Here is a 15,863-nt window from a genome sequence, read left to right on the forward strand (position 1 = left end):
TCCCTCAGAAACCTTTTGATTTGGATAAACAAAAAGTTTATCCAGCAGCCCTGTGGCCCTACCTGCAGTTGTGGGACAGCCACAGCTGGGTGTTCCCATGGGAGATTATTCCCAAAGCTCAGGCAGGAATGGAGTGTTATCCCACATGGATAACAACTCCTCAAATATCCTTTGGAACAAGGAATGGACAACTCAAAACCCCCACAGCCAAGAGTGGGCTGGCAGAGCTCCTGACCCCCAGTGAGAGCTGGGATGAGTTCAGTTTGACCCTGTTTTCCTCTGCCCTGAAAAACACGAAAGAACACACACATTTTTGTGGTCAGAGCTTTGGGACCGACTCCTCCCCCCCTGCTTTGGATGTGTCAGTGGAAAATATTTTTTTGGGAGGTGAAATCAGCCTGCTGGTTACCTTGAAGGCTCTGATAAATATGAGAACTTGATCACATGGAGTGATAGGTTCTATCAGATGTGTTTGATCTGAAAAATAAAGCTCTGTATAAATTCCCCTTTGCCAGGCCCAGCTGAACTTGCAGCAAACATGAAGCTGATTTTGATCCTCAGTGCCCTCATCGGGGCTTCCCTGTGCCTGGAAACCTTCGTTGGGTGAGTTACACTTTTGTGGAAACCCTTTCATGTAGGGCTGGTATCCTCTTGTTGTTGTTCATCATCTCAACTTCACAAAATCTGCTCGGGGCACTTTTTTTTTTTTTTTTTGCTTTTGTGACTAATTGTTCTTGCTGCTTTGCTGCTCTGGCGTTTGAGGGAACCTTTCTTTACTTTCGTTTGGATTTTCTAAGGAGAAGGGTCCAGCTGTGGAGTTGAGATCCCCAATTCCTGTTCATCCAAGGCTTAATTTTGGCTTGAGTTGAACCTCACTGCAAAAGCAGTGGCACCAGAACCTGTCTTCACATCAGAAAGTTCACCACTTTCCCTTTTTCCCCCAAGTTTCTTATTTCTCTTTGTTTCTCTTCTTTCCTCCTTTCTAAGCATTTAAAATCCTGGTTTCCAGCCATTAAAGGTCTGCCTTTATGTTGCATTGCAAAAGGTATCCTGCAGGGTATTTCCTCAGAGCCTCCCTGACCATGGAAGAGTCTAAATAATCAAAGATTATAAAATCCTACTGGATAAATCCTGAGGTGCAGTGAGTACTAGATTCCAGTAAGTAAATCTGTGCATGAAGGTTTAAGGATTAAGAATAAAATATAATATAAATAATGTCCCAAAACTCGGGGATTTGTAAAGCCAGGAGGGACTATCGTGGTAATTTAATCCTGAGCTGAGTTCTGGTGATTCCATTCCTCAGCAGCTGTGGTGAATTCACAGCAGAATCCAATCCTGAGATAAAGCTTAGGGGTAATCCAGTAATAAGTTATTAATGTGGAAAAGTGCCTTCGGAGCTGATTTAACTCCATTCAGCAAAGAGATCTTATCCCTCTGCTGGCCAGGGAGAGGATCCTGGTGTAAGCGTGCTGTAAATAAAACACCCACATAACTCAGCTCGCGTGCCGAGACCCTTTTTACCTCATTTCCATCTAAAAGGTTTCCAGCTGTGCAGTTCCCGGGCCGTGCTCCCAGCTGTTGGGTTTCTCACTCCGGCCTCTGGAGTGAGGCACTTCCAGAGGGTGATTCATCCCACCTGGAACGGTGCGAGCCACCCTCTGCTGGTGTCAGCAGTCTGACTGAGCCGCAGGAAGGTGGAACAAATCCGCGTTTAGTGTTTGCTCTGCTCCCCAGACATTGGGTCCTTCCCCAACTCAACTGGAATATTCTTTTCTCGCAAGCTGCTGCCAAGAAGTAACCGATGGATTCAGGGTTGATCCTTGTGATTTAAAACTCATCCACGTTGTCTGGTTTATGAGGAAGGTGCGGGTGCTTGGTTGAACTCTTGGGTGACACCAAATCAACTGATTAAAGGAGCCATTAACGCACAATTAACACTGAATTAACGATCCCAGGAACAAACCAGTACAGCCAGCCCCCTTCTGAGACTGCTCCTGAAAACACCGATTTATTGCAGGCACCAGGTTCTCCGAGTCAAGACCAGAAATGAGGAGGAGGTCAAGCAGCTGCAGCTTTTGGAATCGCTGGAACACCTGGAGGTGGGTCACGGCCACGAGGCATTTTGGGTTTGCATCTCATTCACAACAGGTCAGGCTGTGAATCTGCATCTCATTTGGAAGGTTCCCATCACCCTGGGGCAGCTGCCGTAAATAATTTTACTCTCTCAACACTTTAAATTTGACCTGCAAGTTCGAGTAGGGGCCAGAACTGATATTTTTTTTTCCTACTGGGTTTACATCATATTTGAATTGTTAATCTCAGTGTTGAAAAACTTGTTTTTCCAGTGGGAATGGCAATGTTTTGTCTCTCAGAGTTATGGAAGAAATTTATTAGCTGGTCTACACTGTACTGAAAGAGGAAAACACAATGTAAAATTTCAGGTTATTACTGTTCTTATTGTCATTGGTGAGAATTTTTAACACCACTTTTTAAAATCGCTGGCTTAAAAAATATTATATGAATAATTTAGAAATCAGAATTTAGAAAAGTCCTACCAAAGGTGAAATAAAAGGAGAAATGAAAACAATGTGTTTCATGGATTACCTAAAACTGGAATATGGAGTTTTTCTTGAAATTATTTCTAGTAAAAGGGAGAATAATAAAATAGTTATCAGAAACAATTAAAATTTCCTCGTTTGTGTGACTAAAGCCGAGAAGTCAGTGAAAAAACTGACTCAAGCCCTTGGTATTTGTTATTTTATTGAGTTTATCAGAAGAACTGATACAAGGTTGTTGTGAGGCCACAGAGAACAGAGCATTCCAGGGCTCCTCTCTGCAGGGGCCGTTGGACTGGGGAGAAATCAGCATTTCTAAAACTCTGCAAGAGCTGTTTGCAGGATGCCTTCCCCAGACCAAATCCATTTTCCTTTCTCTCTCCAGCTGGATTTCTGGATCAACCCCTCTGCCCCTGCCCTCCCCGTGGATGTGAGAATCCCTGCTGTCAGTGTCCAGTCAGTGAAAGCCTTCCTGGAATCCCAGGGGATTGAATATTCCATCCTGATTGAAGACCTGCAGGTGGGCAATGCCACTGGCACTTATTTCTTACATCTTTTGGAAACACTGATTCACAATTTGGCCTGGCTCCCACTTTTCCACGCTCTGTTTTCTGTGGGATCCTCCCCTTATTTTTGTAGGCTGTGGATTATTGCTAAAAGACAATCCACGCATAGATGTAGGTGTTCTCTGAGTAGTGACATCAATAAACTCCTCAGGGCTCTTCTGACAACCCCTGAGGAATTACACATGGACTTTTGATCCCAGACATTTGTTTGACACTGGAGTTACTGATCATTCAGTAAATTCTGCTGAGAGTAGTGATGGATGGAAATCACCCACTGGGGCACTAATCTGACATTTCCTCATGAGCAGTAATCCCCAAAGGGCACCCTAAACCAGCATTAACTCACTGCCTTTTCATTTATTTATCTTTTAGCAAGTGAAGCAGACACTTCTCACCATTTGAATGTTATTTTAGGATGTTCTGGATAAAGAAAAGCAAGACATGGCTGAGAGTGCCCTAAGGCACCGCAGCAGCACCTTCGACTTTGGTGCTTACCACACTCTGGATGATGTGAGTACCTCCGGGAAAGAGTATTCTGAATTTTTCTGGTCATTTTGCATGCTGTCTTCATTTCACCATCCTATATTAGGATCTAAAATGTTCTTGCAGCTTTTTCTGGCATGTGGGTTTGTGTTTTGCAGTATTGATTTTGTGCTCAGAACAATCAGCCAGTGCTGTCCCTGACAGTGTTGATCAAAATTCCATAAACTCTCCTGCAGACTCTGTCAAACCCATCCTTCAAAAGAATGAGAAATAAAGGGATCTTGAAATTGGGAAATAGAGAACTAAAAAGAAATAAAGCTGTGGCTTCCCTGTCCTTGGGAATGTCCAAGGCCAGGTTGGAGCAACCTGGAATAGTGGAAGGAGGGTGGCAGGGGGTGGAATGGGATGGGCTTTCCAACCTGAATCAGCCCATGATTCTCTGGAAGGAATGATAGAGCACATAAATATGGTATTGATGTCCTCAAATATGACGTTAATGTCCTCATGGCCTTGCATTTCAGATTAATGCAGAACTGGACCATCTTGCATCTGAGTACAGCTTTGTGGAAAAGATCCAGATCGGGCAATCCTACGAAAAGCGGCCTCTGTACGTCCTGAAGGTACGACAAATATCATGGAATGCATCCATAGGGATGAATGAGAGACGGCACAGCCCAGAGCACCCCAGTCTGTTATGGGATGTCCTCGACTGAGAGGTGTCAGAGTCTGAAATGCTGCTGTTTGATTTCCCAGTTCAGCACCGGAGGCTCCAACCGCCCGGCCATCTGGCTCGACGCCGGTATCCATTCCCGCGAGTGGGTCACCCAGGCCAGCGCCCTGTGGATCGCCAACAAGGTTCCTGCAGCAGGGATTCATCTTGGGCCTGTCTTGGGAATGTTTCCTGCTGTTTCAGAGGGTATCACCCCTCTGTGTGTTTAGTTAATTCACCTCCCAAAAGCAGCTGACTCCCTGAGGAGGTGGTGGCTGCCTCGACCTGGAATTGGGAACCTCTGTCCTGTTAGAACAGCTGAGTTTAGGCAGACAAAATGCAGTGGATCAGGTGAAATTGTTACACAAATAACCAAAGACTTTGAGATTGTATTGCTGCTTTGCTCACCCAGAAAAATGCAGTGGGGTTAGTTTCCTTCCACAAAATGCCCAGACCTCCAGCTCTCTATAAATGAGGATTTAAATCCTGCTGGAAATGACTGAGCCACCAGAGAAGTCACAGGATCACAGAATAAGTGGGTGGAAGGGACCCACCAGGATCATGGAGTCCAACTCCTGGCCCTGCACAGAACCATCCCCAAGAGCCACCCTGTGCCTGAGAGGGTTGTCCAAAAGCTCCTTGGGCTCTGTCAGTGCAGCACGGTTGAGAATTCCCAACCTGGCTCTTCCATCCCAGTCTTAGTGCCAGCCTTGGCCTGCTGTCTGGGACAGGGAGGAGAAAATTTTGTTATCCTCTTCCATTTTATTCTAAAGACCTCCTGTCTTCAGAATATAAAACAGATTCACTGCTCACTCCACATGTATAACAAGGAACAGTTATGTAGCAGATGATGGATGCTCCTTGTTCCCCTGCCCCAAAATCCAGCCTTTCCTCTGTCCCAAAAAATGAGGGAAAGAACGTCTGGGAAGGAATTACTCTGCTAAGCAAGGTGTGCTCTGTCTCTGTCTAGATTGCCTCTGACTATGGAACAGATGAGTCCATCACCTCCCTGCTGGACAAGATGGATCTTTTCCTGCTGCCTGTCGCCAACCCTGATGGATATGTGTACACTCACACCTCGGTGGGTCAGCTCTCTGTCTGAGCTCAGTGAGATTCCCGGCTCTTCCAAGGAAATAATAAACATGAGGGAAGTGGGCTCTCGAAATCTTAGTGCTGTGAGAGGAGTTACCAAAGAGTTGGGCAGACAAAGATCCTCATCGTTTGTCTAACACATCCTAACCCCCTGTAAATACCCCAGTTTTAGTAAATACATTTGATTTTTGACCATCGGCCCATCTTGGCAGTCCAAAATACTCTTGGGATCATGCCTAGGATCAGTCCCCCATGGATGGCAGCTCTTCTGGGGAGCAGTTTTGGTGCCAGCACCCAGATTTGCTCCCTTTTGAGCATTTCTCTGTTGTAGAACCGCATGTGGAGGAAAACCCGCTCCAAGATTCCTGGCAGCATCTGCGTCGGAGTTGATCCCAACAGGAACTGGGATGCAGGTTTTGGAGGTAGGGATAAAGCTTCTGAATTCTGGATCCTGTTACACAGAACCAGCAGCTAGCTTTATAAAGGGGATTAATCATCCTAGAGCACAGGATGAGGCAGCATCATGGAATTAAGGAATCATGGAATCACAGAATGGTTTGGGTTGGAAGGACCCAAAGTATTATTTGGTTCCACTCCCTGCCATGGGCAAAGCCACCTTCCAGTATCCCAGGTTGTTTCCAGTCCCATCCAACCATAGAATACCCCCAGGAATGCGGATTCTTGGGCAACCCGTTCCAGGTTGCATCATCTCAAAGTACAGCATTCACACTCTGACGCTGCTCTTTGAGCATTTATCAGCGTTTAAGGCCTTGCTTTGGCTGCAGCCCTGTCCTTAGGAAAGCCCAGCTTTGTGCGGGTCTGCCCTGACCCCCCAGGAATTCCACTCCTCACGGATCTGTTCCCTCCTTGCACCACCAGGTCCTGGAGCCAGTGACAGACCCTGCTCCGACTCCTACCACGGGCCCAGCGCCAACTCTGAGGTGGAAGTGAAATCTGTTGTCGACTTCATCAAGAATCATGGAAACTTCAAGGCCTTCCTGACCCTCCACAGTTATTCCCAGCTCCTGATGTATCCCTATGGATACAAATGCACCAGGCCAGATGATTATGCCGAGTTGGTGAGACAGCAGGAATTGGTTTTACCTTCCTTTCTTCTGTCCAGCTGCCTTTCTGTACTTTCCATACTCTTCCCCAATGACAGCACCACAGCTGGAATAATATCTCTGAGGCAACCACAGTTCCAATGGGAAAGACCTCTGGAGGTCTCTGTTCTAACCCTGTGCTGGAAGGGCTTTGGAGTCAGAGCCAATTTCAGTCAGAGTTTGGATTAATTGTTTTGATATTTCCAAAGAAGAATTCCACAGCTTTTTCAAGCTCATCCCAAAGTTTCTCCAATCTCATGGGGATTTTCTTTTGTCCTAATAGCTAAATGCAGTTCCCCTGTGGCAATTTGTTGCCTTTTTCCCTCCTTCACAAAGAACTCAGCTCTGTTTTCCATCCAACCCCCATTATGTAGTTGAAGTGAGCACAAAGTTGATCTTGGAGTGTTGGAAGATCCCAACTGCCTTGGGAATTTCTGGTATCTCTTGAGCCTTCCCTTGACAAGGCAGTGAGATAAACAGTGGATGAACACTTACAGAACCTGCTGGAAGTTCATTCACCCGCAGCGGCCTCTCCCAGAAATGCTGTGGAAGCTGTGGCTGCTGTTGGTGTGAATCATCTCCAAAGCAGTTTGGAGATTTCTGGTGAAATCCTAGTGTTTAATCTCAGGAAGTGTGGCTGCTTCTTTATTTTCCTTCATCTTCTCCCCTCCAGGAATCTCTGGGAAGAGCTGCTGCCAGTTCCATCCGCTCCCTCTATGGCACCACCTTTCAAGTGGGCACCATTTGCAAAACCATCTGTGAGTATCAGAGCTTTGAGGGGCTGTCCAGGACACCGTCCTCCCCATAGGGTCTGTCCCTTGTGGAAGCCACAGTGCTCCTGTGCAGTGACACCACCGGTCACACATCAGACCTGAGCGTTCCCATCCAAACCTCATCCTTGTCCCCCAAAATACAAACAGCAGGACAACAGAGCTCCACCATTCCTCTGCTCCCCCCTCTGGACCATCTCCCTTTCCCTTCCAGACCAAGCCAGTGGAGGCAGCATTGACTGGAGCTATGACAATGGGATCAAATATTCCTTTGCCTTCGAGCTGCGGGACACGGGGCGCTACGGCTTCCTGCTGCCTGCCAACCAGATCATCCCCGCTGCCAAGGAGACCTGGCTGGGCCTGAAGAAAATCATGGAGCACGTGCGGGACAAGTCCTCCTGAGAGCTGGGCTGGGAGTCAGCTCTCTGCAGCACCAGCTCATAAATCCTCTGTGTGCTGTGATGGCTGTCATGATAGAGACGGCTGAATAAACTCCTGTGCAATCCCTCCATGGTGTTTGGCACGTGTCCTGTTCCTTATGTGTGACACATCCTTGAGGAGATTTTGGGACACAACCCTCCCTGCCCACACAACCAGTGCCACCCCTGCCATGGCAGGGTCACCTCCCACTGTCCCAGGCTGCTCCAGCCCCAGGGTCCAGCCTGGCCCTGGGCACTGCCAGGGATCCAGGGGCAGCCCCAGCTGCTCTGGCAATCCCAGCCCAGCCAGGAATTCCTCATTCCCAAGATCCCATCCATCCCTGCCCTCTGGCAGTGGGAGCCATTCCCTGTGTCCTGTCCCTGCAGGCCTTGTCCCCAGTCCCTCTGCAGCTCTCCTGGAGCCCCTTCAGGCCCTGGCAGGGGCTCTGAGCTCTCCCTGGGGCATTCTCCAGGCTGAAGGGGCCGGTACAGAGGGCCTGGTGTTAACCAGCCTAATCTAGGCTATGGAACCGGTTAAAGGAATTTAATTTCCCTTAACAAGCCTCAGGACCGTGCCAGGCCCCTGACCACTGTCCTCAAATGTACACCCCCATATATTTGGCTGCCCCTTTTCTCCCTCCCACATGTTCCCAGTGAACATGGTTGGAGGGAAGATGGAGATGTGAGGACACCTCCCCTGATCCAGCACCCAAGTCCCTTGGGAGCCCCTCGTTCCATTTTCATCCTGCAAATTTCTTGGGGATTAAGAGCAAAGAGCTCAGGAGGCCCTGAAGGATCAGAGATTAGCTCTGGCTGCTGCTGCTGTGGTGATTATCGAGTCTAACAGGTTTATCTTGGTGTCTTGTGACCCCCCAGCAGCTGGTGACTTACTCACCCTTGGGAGGCTGGCAGGAGAGCAAACAGCGCTGATGTGTCCAATAAAACCCTGTGGACTCAGGGCACGGAGCTGTTGGCAGGAAAATGGGAAAGCGCAGCTGAGGGAGGTACCCCAGGGGGCTGGGTTTGGGTTAAAAGCAGCTGTTTTGGAAAGCAAACCCATACTTGAGGCAGCCAGTGCTACCCGCATGTCTCTGTCCCTATGCTCATGGCCTTATCCGGTGGCACCTGCTTCCCAAATGGACCCAGCTTTCCAAAATCCCATCCTCTGCCCGGTGATTAAAAACCATTGATGGTAAATCCCAGGGACAGGGCACACAGTTGGCTCTTGGACCTGGACGAGCTCTTGTCTCCAGAGCAGGAACTGCAGAGTTTGAGGAGCCTCACCTGGGAATGTGGAACTGTGACCTTGTCCTGGCGTGGAAGCTCATTCCAACCATCCAGGGCTTGAGGCCCCCTGTCCCCTCCTCTTTAAGTGCCTGGTGCGAGGAGAGCTCATCCTGGCCTGGAGCCCTGATTCCAGAGAGATCTGGAGCCAGAGCAGTGGATGCCACCCAGAGGAACAGGAGAGTGTGTGCCATGGTGGGGCGAGGAGGGAGATGGGCTGGAGATGACACAGGTCTGGGGTGGGGGACATAACAGGGACCTTCCCATCCCAAGGAAGGAGATTATTGAGGAAACAGCCAAGCTCTTCACCACAGAGAGGGATGGGAGAGACAACAGCATCAGCTGGAACAAGGGAGAGCCAGGAGGGATATCAGGAAATGCTTTTCACCAGGAGAAGCAGCAGGACCAGGTGCCAGTGGGGCCGTGCAGCCTCCATTTCTGGAGGACTCCAAGATCCAACGAGGAGGGCCCTGGTGGGTCCCCAGAGCTGACCATGCTCCACCCAGGCATTGGACACAGACTTCCCGTGGTCCCTTCCCACCTCAACCACCCCATCCATGATCTTGCCCTGAGGAAGATCCTGGAACCACCTCAGTAACAGTGCCAGTTCTGCACTGCAAAGCCCCAGCAGACCCCGGCACCTTCCTACGGCACCTCCTGCTCCTGGTGCAGACAGAATCCCCTGGATTTAATGGAGAAAAACATGGCCAGAGGATGTCAGCTGTAACAACCCGCCCTGGGAGGTGCCTGCCAGCCTGGGAACACAGCCCAGGAACCCGGAGCATCCCTGACAAGCGCGTTGGGAGCTCAGGGGCAGCGCAGATAAGGCCCAACAAAGGCCCTGCTGTAACCTGCGGAACAAAGACACTGCTTTAACTGGGGAACAAAGGCACCTCTGACAAACTGACCTCCTGGGATAGCCCCGGTCAGTGACAGCTGCTCCAGAGCCCCTGCTTACACTGAAAAAACAAAACTAATTCATTTTCTACCCAAAAATGAGTCTTTTTGTCCGAGCGTTACCCCAGGTGAACGTCCTTGCGCACCTCCGAGCTCCACGACTTCCATCAGCTTTGAAGTGAGATTTCATCCACCATCAAGTGACCCCACTCCTGGGAATGGTTTGATGAATAATTTGAATAATATATTTTACATTTCACATATATATATATATATATATATATATATATGAAATTTATATGTATCTATAATGTATGCATAAACTAATTAATCATAAATAAGTCTGTGTTTAAGTGCTTCCTTTTTCTGCAAGTAACTTTGTAGTAGCTTGTCATTACACATGCATTACTAATCATAATTATCATTGACTTACTCATAGCAATGTGCGATGAAGAAATCCATGGAAACAAAGAGGTGTTTCCTTGTGGTTTTGGGGCTCCTGTGACCACGCCATCCCCACTGTCCCACGCCCGTGGGTTGGGAGCCGCCCGTGCCCACGGCAGCTCGGAGCTGGGAGCACGGACACTCATCCAGGGCCCACTCACCGAGGAAGACGTTATCAGATCCTCCCTAATTTGGCTGCTCTTGTGTTGACTTTGCCAAATAAAGCAAACATTTGGGCTCGCGGGAGCCCTTCCTGCCTGCTCTGTTTGTCGCTGCCGACGCCGCGGGGACGGCGGATGCGGCCCTGGTGAGGAGCTCCAGGAGGGACCCTGACCACCGAGGGGGTTCTGTCCATCCTCGGGGCTGTGCTCTGCTCCCACCCACCATGGAGACCCTCCTGGTCTTCCTCGCCCTCCTGGGGGTCACCAGCAGCGAGCAGCTTTTTGTGGGGTGAGTCCTGCTGGGGCAGGGGGTGGTGGGACACCGCAGCTGGGATGGGGATCCAGCTGAGAGAGGCCCATCCCCACCACCGTCCTTCAGGGTCAACCAGAAGGGTGACATCCCAAAGGATGGAAATAGGACAGGGTTTTCTGCCAACTAGGAAAGATTTGGTTTCACCCCAGGTTTGGAGGGAGGTTTGGAGCATGCAGCAGGTAGAAATTAGGGAATGCTGAAGCCTGAGGGCATCACTCCAAGCTTTGCCAGGCTGTGGAATCCCAGAGGATATGGGGAGCATGTGTATGGCTCAAAGACGATGGCTGTGGAGCCACCCAAGGACTGTCGGGAATAAAACCCAAGGATTGCTGGGAATAACAGCCAAGGATTTCTGGGAATAACATGCCGTGGGAAAGAACAAGATGTGGCTGGAGAAGGAGCCCTGTGGAGGGAGGCCAGCACTTTTCCAGTATGAACATCCTGGCTGCAGCTCCTGGAGATAAGAACAGCACCAGTGCAGGAATGAGGCTGAGAAGGGAGCATGGAATGTAGCGGGGGGTCAGGACAACCCAAAACTCCCAAAGCTTCCAACCCATTTCCAGAAATGAGTGGACTGGCAATGACAACTAATTTGTAGAGAAAGTGGGAATTCCGTGTTCAGAGTAGGGAAAACCTATCCATGAAAAAGAACCCTCAGGATGCTGGACATCCCACCAGCTGGACTGACACTGGAGCCAGAGCTGGTGATCTCATGACCCAGGGTATAGATGGAGCTGTGCCAGGGGGTTTAGGCTGGATATCGGGAAAGGTTCCCGATCCGGAACAAGGATCACCGCACTGCCCAGGCTCCCCAGGGAATGGTCACATTCCCAAGGCTGCCAGAGCTCCAGGAGTGTTTGGACACTCTCAAGGACAGGGTAGTACTATTGGGGTGTCTGGGCAGAGCCTGGAGTTGGATTTGATCCTTGTGGGCCCCTTCCAGCTCAGGATATTCTGTGATGTGACTGACCCACCTTCCTCTCTGCTTTCCTTCCTCCTCGGACACGATGCCGTGGTTGAGGGATCCATCCAGGATCCCATCACTCTCCTCCAGGCAGGGGGTGGCCGGGAGGGATCCGAGCAGCTGCAAGCCAAGACTGGCCAGGGAATGTCAGGGCCGCTTCCTGATTTTGGAAAAAATCACAAGGATTTAATGCCTGCCTGAGTCCCCCAGGCACAGAATGGAAATTGTTATCACCTTGGGCAAGTGGTTAAACTGATAAATGGGAGTTAAGAGGATGAAAGGTATGAAAGGGGAAAGGTGAAGGAATTTTGTGCCATTTTGGGAGTGGCTTTAAGCACTGCTCAACAGGAGAGGCTGGAGGTAGAGGATTGATCCGAGATGAGAAAACCTCTCTCCCACAGAACATTTCCTCCTTTCCAGGGGCTGTGCCTGTCCTTGGGAAGCCCAGCCAGGCTGGACTGGGACCTTTGCTAGGGAATACATCCATAGATAGAGAACATATCCATGTGAGATATTGCCCAGCATCTTGGCAGCTGATCATCTCAGTCTCCCAGCACTTGCTCTTTCCCTGTAATGGCTGCTGTGAACCTGCATTGTTTTCTCTCAACACCAACAACTGATGCATTTTCCAACCCTCTGAGCCGGTGTGGAGCTTCCCCAGCCTCCCCCCAGGCCAGAGTCCCCTCTCTGTGACCCCTCTGCCTCCCTGCAGGGACCAGGTCCTGCGTGTCACAGCCAGGAACGAGGAGCACATCACCCTGCTCAGGGTGCTGGGCGAGCAGGAGGAGCTGCAGGTGAGCTCTGAGGGGTCCTGAGCACCCCCCTGGTCACAGACCCTGGGGAATCCGGGGCTCCCTCCTTCTTCTGCCACCCAATCCAATTTTCCTCCCCATTTTTGAGATGTATAATTTAGAACCATATAAATATGAATTTAACCTGGGGCTCTTTGAGCTCAGAGCTTCTGTTTCGTACGAACTGGGAACATTCCACAAATACTTACTCAAACAACTTGGGCTGAATACATTTCTGTAAATCCCTATGCAGACATCCAACTGTGGCCCAAAATTTGTCCAAAAACCTTTTTAGATCCTTCATAGAAATTCCTGTGAGACCCCTGGAGGTGTTGGGGAGCTCAGTGGATGAGCACCAGCGAAGGATGGGGCCGAGTTCTCCCTTTCAGCTCAACTTCTTCTTCCCAGGTGGACTTTTGGCGTCACCCCAACAGCCCCAGCCACCCCGTGGACCTGCGGGTGCCCTTCCCCAGCCTCCAAGGAGTCAAAAAATTCCTGGATTCCCATAATTTTTCCTACAGCATCATGATCGAGGATGTGCAGGTAATGGCTATGATGGGAACAGGATGATCTCCTGCAGATCAGTCCTGAGAGAAAGTCCAAAAAGTTGGAAATCAAGAAGAAAAATCCAACCCCCTGCTCCTTCCAGCCTTTTTGATCTTGGGGTTTTTTTGCCTCCTAACCAGGAATTATTGGATGAAGAAAAGGAAAGCATGAGGAGGTCTAGGAGGGTAAAGAGAAGCTCCAGGACATTAGATTTCGCCTCCTACCACACTATAGATGAGGTACCTTTCTCTGCAGAGCACTGGCTTTGTCCTGCTGGGGTCACATCCGTGTGGTGAAGGTCGTGGTGAGTTCTTGGTGACAGGGAGACCTCCCTGGGACACGTTTCTCCTCCTTGGTGGAGTTTTTAGCTGAGATGGGATACTGGGAAACCTTCCACATCCAGCGTGGCTACTTCTGGAATCTGGCACCATGTGGAAGACATTTTCAGCTTCACTTTGGTGGTGCTTGGAGTCCACTTTGGGACTGGTGGAGGCTGTGGTGGTGTTCGGGGGTCTCAGAGCTTTTCCCCCCACCATTCATTCTGCTTTTCCAAAAACCTCATGATGTGTTTTCCCTGCTCACACCGAGCCCCAGCCACCTCGTGTTCTCCAGGGAAGCACGAGGTCTTCTCCAGAGGAGTCCCAGGTCTCCAGGGAAGCACCAGATCTTCCCCAGGGAAGCTCTGCTTGCTGCATCCGGTGCTGGATACCCTCAAAAGCAAAAGGTGAGAAGCAGGCTGAGCCTCGTGACCCAGCAGCTCCTCCTTCCAGATCTACGACTGGATGGACGTCCTGGTGGAGGATCATCCCAACCTCGTCAGCAAGATCCAGATCGGGCAGAGCTACGAGAAGCGGCCCCTGTACGTGCTGAAGGTGGGTCCTGGCGCAGCCTCGTCCTGAAAATCCCCCTCAGGATGAGAGGTTGTGCCAAGGGAGGCTCAGGGTGGACACCAGCAGGAATTTCCCCATGGAAAGGGGGTCAGGCCTTGGCTGGGGCTGCCCAGGGAGCTTTGGAGAGCCCATCCCTGGAGGTGTCCAAGGAATCCCTGGATGTGGCACTCAGGGCTCTGGGCTGGGGACAAGGTGGGGGTGTGGCATAGGTGGATTCCATGATCCTGGAGGGTTTTTTCCAACCTTGACGATCCCGATTCTGCACAGTTCAGCACGGGGGGATCGAACCGTCCGGCCATCTGGCTGGACACCGGCATCCACTCGCGGGAATGGATCACCCAAGCCACCGGTGTCTGGACGGCCAACAAGGTGACTTTGGGATCACCTGGGATGTGGGACCCCAATTCTTACCCTGCATCCATCCCACCCCTTGTCTCCAAGGGGCACCAGGGCAGCTCCTGCTCCTCTCCATGCACAGATCGCCAAGGAATATGGGCACGACCCCTATGTCACGGCCATCCTGGACAGCATGGACATTTTCCTGGAGATTGTCACCAACCCTGACGGCTTTGCCTTCACCCACAGCTCTGTGAGTGTGGGGACATCGTGGGGGGATGTCCCAGCGCTGTCCCCTACCACGGCTGTCTGTGGTTTTTGGGTGGGGAGGGATATTCCTCCCCACGTGGGACGGTGAGTGGAGATCCCTGGAGATGCTTGGCAGGGTTTGGGGTTCACATCCCTGTTCCAGTCGCCTCTCCATGCGCTCCTAGAACCGCCTGTGGCGCAAGACCAGGTCCATCAACGCTGGATCCCGCTGCGTCGGAGTGGATCCCAACCGAAATTGGGATGCTGGGTTTGGAGGTGAGACCTCGGCCACCAGGTCCCCACACCGGGCATTGTTCGTGCCCCAAAACATCAAAACTTTCTGCTAGAGCAGAGAAACCCAGGGATGGAAACCCTTCCTGAGGGATCCTCTCTGGCTCTCCTCCTCCCCCTGCTCCAGGTGCCGGCTCCAGCAGCAATCCCTGCTCCGAGACCTATCATGGCCCTCACGCCCACTCTGAGAGGGAAGTGAGAGCCATCGTGGATTTCATCCGTGCCCACGGGAACGTGAAATCCGTCATCTCCATCCACAGCTACTCCCAGATGCTGCTCTTCCCCTACGGATACAGGAGGGCGCCCACACCCGACCACCAGGAAATGGTGAGATGGCCCCAAAACGTGGGGCTGTGACTACCTGGCAAAGTCAGGCAGAGCATCCCAGGAGCTCCCCTACTCCTCTCGTTAGATGCAACCAAATACTGAATCCCTGCACCTGGGTCCTGGAGGAGGGTGGTTGTGAGATGGACCTCAAACCTCAAAAACTAAGGGTTTTTGGGAAAACCTACAGCAGAAGGAATGGGGAATGGTGGACTCTTGATCCCCCTGCCCCCCTGATCCCACCAGATCCCACCAATTTTGGTGGTTCTTTTGCAGAATGAACTGGCCAAGAAGGCTGTGAGTGACTTGGCCGCCGTGTTCGGGACAAAATACACCTACGGCAGTATCGCCAATACCATCTGTGAGTATCCCTCCCTCGTCCTGCAGCAAATCCCTCGGGAATGGGCTCCCATCTGGGCTCCTCTCCCTGCAGACATGGCAGGAGGCACCACCATCGACTGGGCCTATGACAACGGGGTGAAATATTCCTTCACCTTGGAGCTGAGAGACTCAGGGCGCTACGGATTCCTCCTGCCCAGCTCCCAGATCGTCCCCACTGCCACCGAGACATGGCCAGCACTCCTGGACATCATGGTCCACGTCCTGGAGCATCCATACTGACCCCAGCATCTCCCACGGCATTCCCTCCTCTCAATAAATCCTCATGGAGATTCAG

General features: G+C 51.0%; 2 protein-coding genes and 1 long non-coding RNA gene across 3 annotated transcripts; 2 read left to right on the plus strand and 1 right to left on the minus strand.

The window, feature by feature from the left end:
- The first annotated feature begins 289 nt into the window (after positions 1 to 289).
- LOC137473570 (carboxypeptidase A2-like) lies at positions 290 to 7,755 on the plus strand. Its single transcript, XM_068189340.1, has 11 exons — positions 290 to 603; positions 2,018 to 2,099; positions 2,941 to 3,075; positions 3,536 to 3,631; positions 4,126 to 4,224; positions 4,358 to 4,459; positions 5,284 to 5,394; positions 5,737 to 5,827; positions 6,285 to 6,484; positions 7,182 to 7,266; positions 7,493 to 7,755. Exons 1-11 carry the CDS (start codon positions 539 to 541, stop codon positions 7,678 to 7,680), a joined length of 1,254 nt encoding a protein of 417 aa, XP_068045441.1. The 5' UTR covers positions 290 to 538; the 3' UTR covers positions 7,681 to 7,755.
- LOC137473571 (uncharacterized) lies at positions 2,600 to 9,031 on the minus strand. Its single transcript, XR_010998871.1, has 3 exons — positions 8,882 to 9,031; positions 3,617 to 3,843; positions 2,600 to 2,641 (listed from the first exon to the last, which is right to left on the minus strand). It is a non-coding gene; the product is annotated as an uncharacterized lncRNA (long non-coding RNA).
- Positions 9,032 to 10,427: 1,396 nt separating this feature from the next.
- CPA1 (carboxypeptidase A1) lies at positions 10,428 to 15,862 on the plus strand. The gene is made up of 11 exons (XM_068189342.1): positions 10,428 to 10,772; positions 12,473 to 12,554; positions 12,960 to 13,094; positions 13,238 to 13,336; positions 13,868 to 13,969; positions 14,255 to 14,356; positions 14,466 to 14,576; positions 14,758 to 14,848; positions 14,991 to 15,190; positions 15,464 to 15,548; positions 15,621 to 15,862. Exons 1-11 carry the CDS (start codon positions 10,708 to 10,710, stop codon positions 15,806 to 15,808), a joined length of 1,260 nt encoding a protein of 419 aa, XP_068045443.1. The 5' UTR covers positions 10,428 to 10,707; the 3' UTR covers positions 15,809 to 15,862.
- The last annotated feature ends 1 nt before the right edge of the window (position 15,863 follows it).

The sequence above is a fragment of the Anomalospiza imberbis genome, chromosome 5 (assembly GCF_031753505.1).
Source record: "Anomalospiza imberbis isolate Cuckoo-Finch-1a 21T00152 chromosome 5, ASM3175350v1, whole genome shotgun sequence".
In the NCBI taxonomy this organism is placed as follows: domain Eukaryota; kingdom Metazoa; phylum Chordata; class Aves; order Passeriformes; family Viduidae; genus Anomalospiza; species Anomalospiza imberbis.

Excerpts from the sequence above, each read along its gene's own strand:
- LOC137473570 (XM_068189340.1), top strand. The coding sequence starts at position 539 with ATGAAGCTGATTTTGATCCTCAGTGCCCTCATCGGGGCTTCCCTGTGC. Across the intron at positions 4,225-4,357 it reads GGCCTCTGTACGTCCTGAAG|TTCAGCACCGGAGGCTCCAA; the intron begins GTACGACAAATA and ends TTGATTTCCCAG. Across the intron at positions 5,828-6,284 it reads CTGGGATGCAGGTTTTGGAG|GTCCTGGAGCCAGTGACAGA; the intron begins GTAGGGATAAAG and ends TTGCACCACCAG.
- CPA1 (XM_068189342.1), top strand. The coding sequence starts at position 10,708 with ATGGAGACCCTCCTGGTCTTCCTCGCCCTCCTGGGGGTCACCAGCAGC. Across the intron at positions 13,337-13,867 it reads CCTACCACACTATAGATGAG|ATCTACGACTGGATGGACGT; the intron begins GTACCTTTCTCT and ends TCCTCCTTCCAG. Across the intron at positions 14,577-14,757 it reads TTGCCTTCACCCACAGCTCT|AACCGCCTGTGGCGCAAGAC; the intron begins GTGAGTGTGGGG and ends ATGCGCTCCTAG.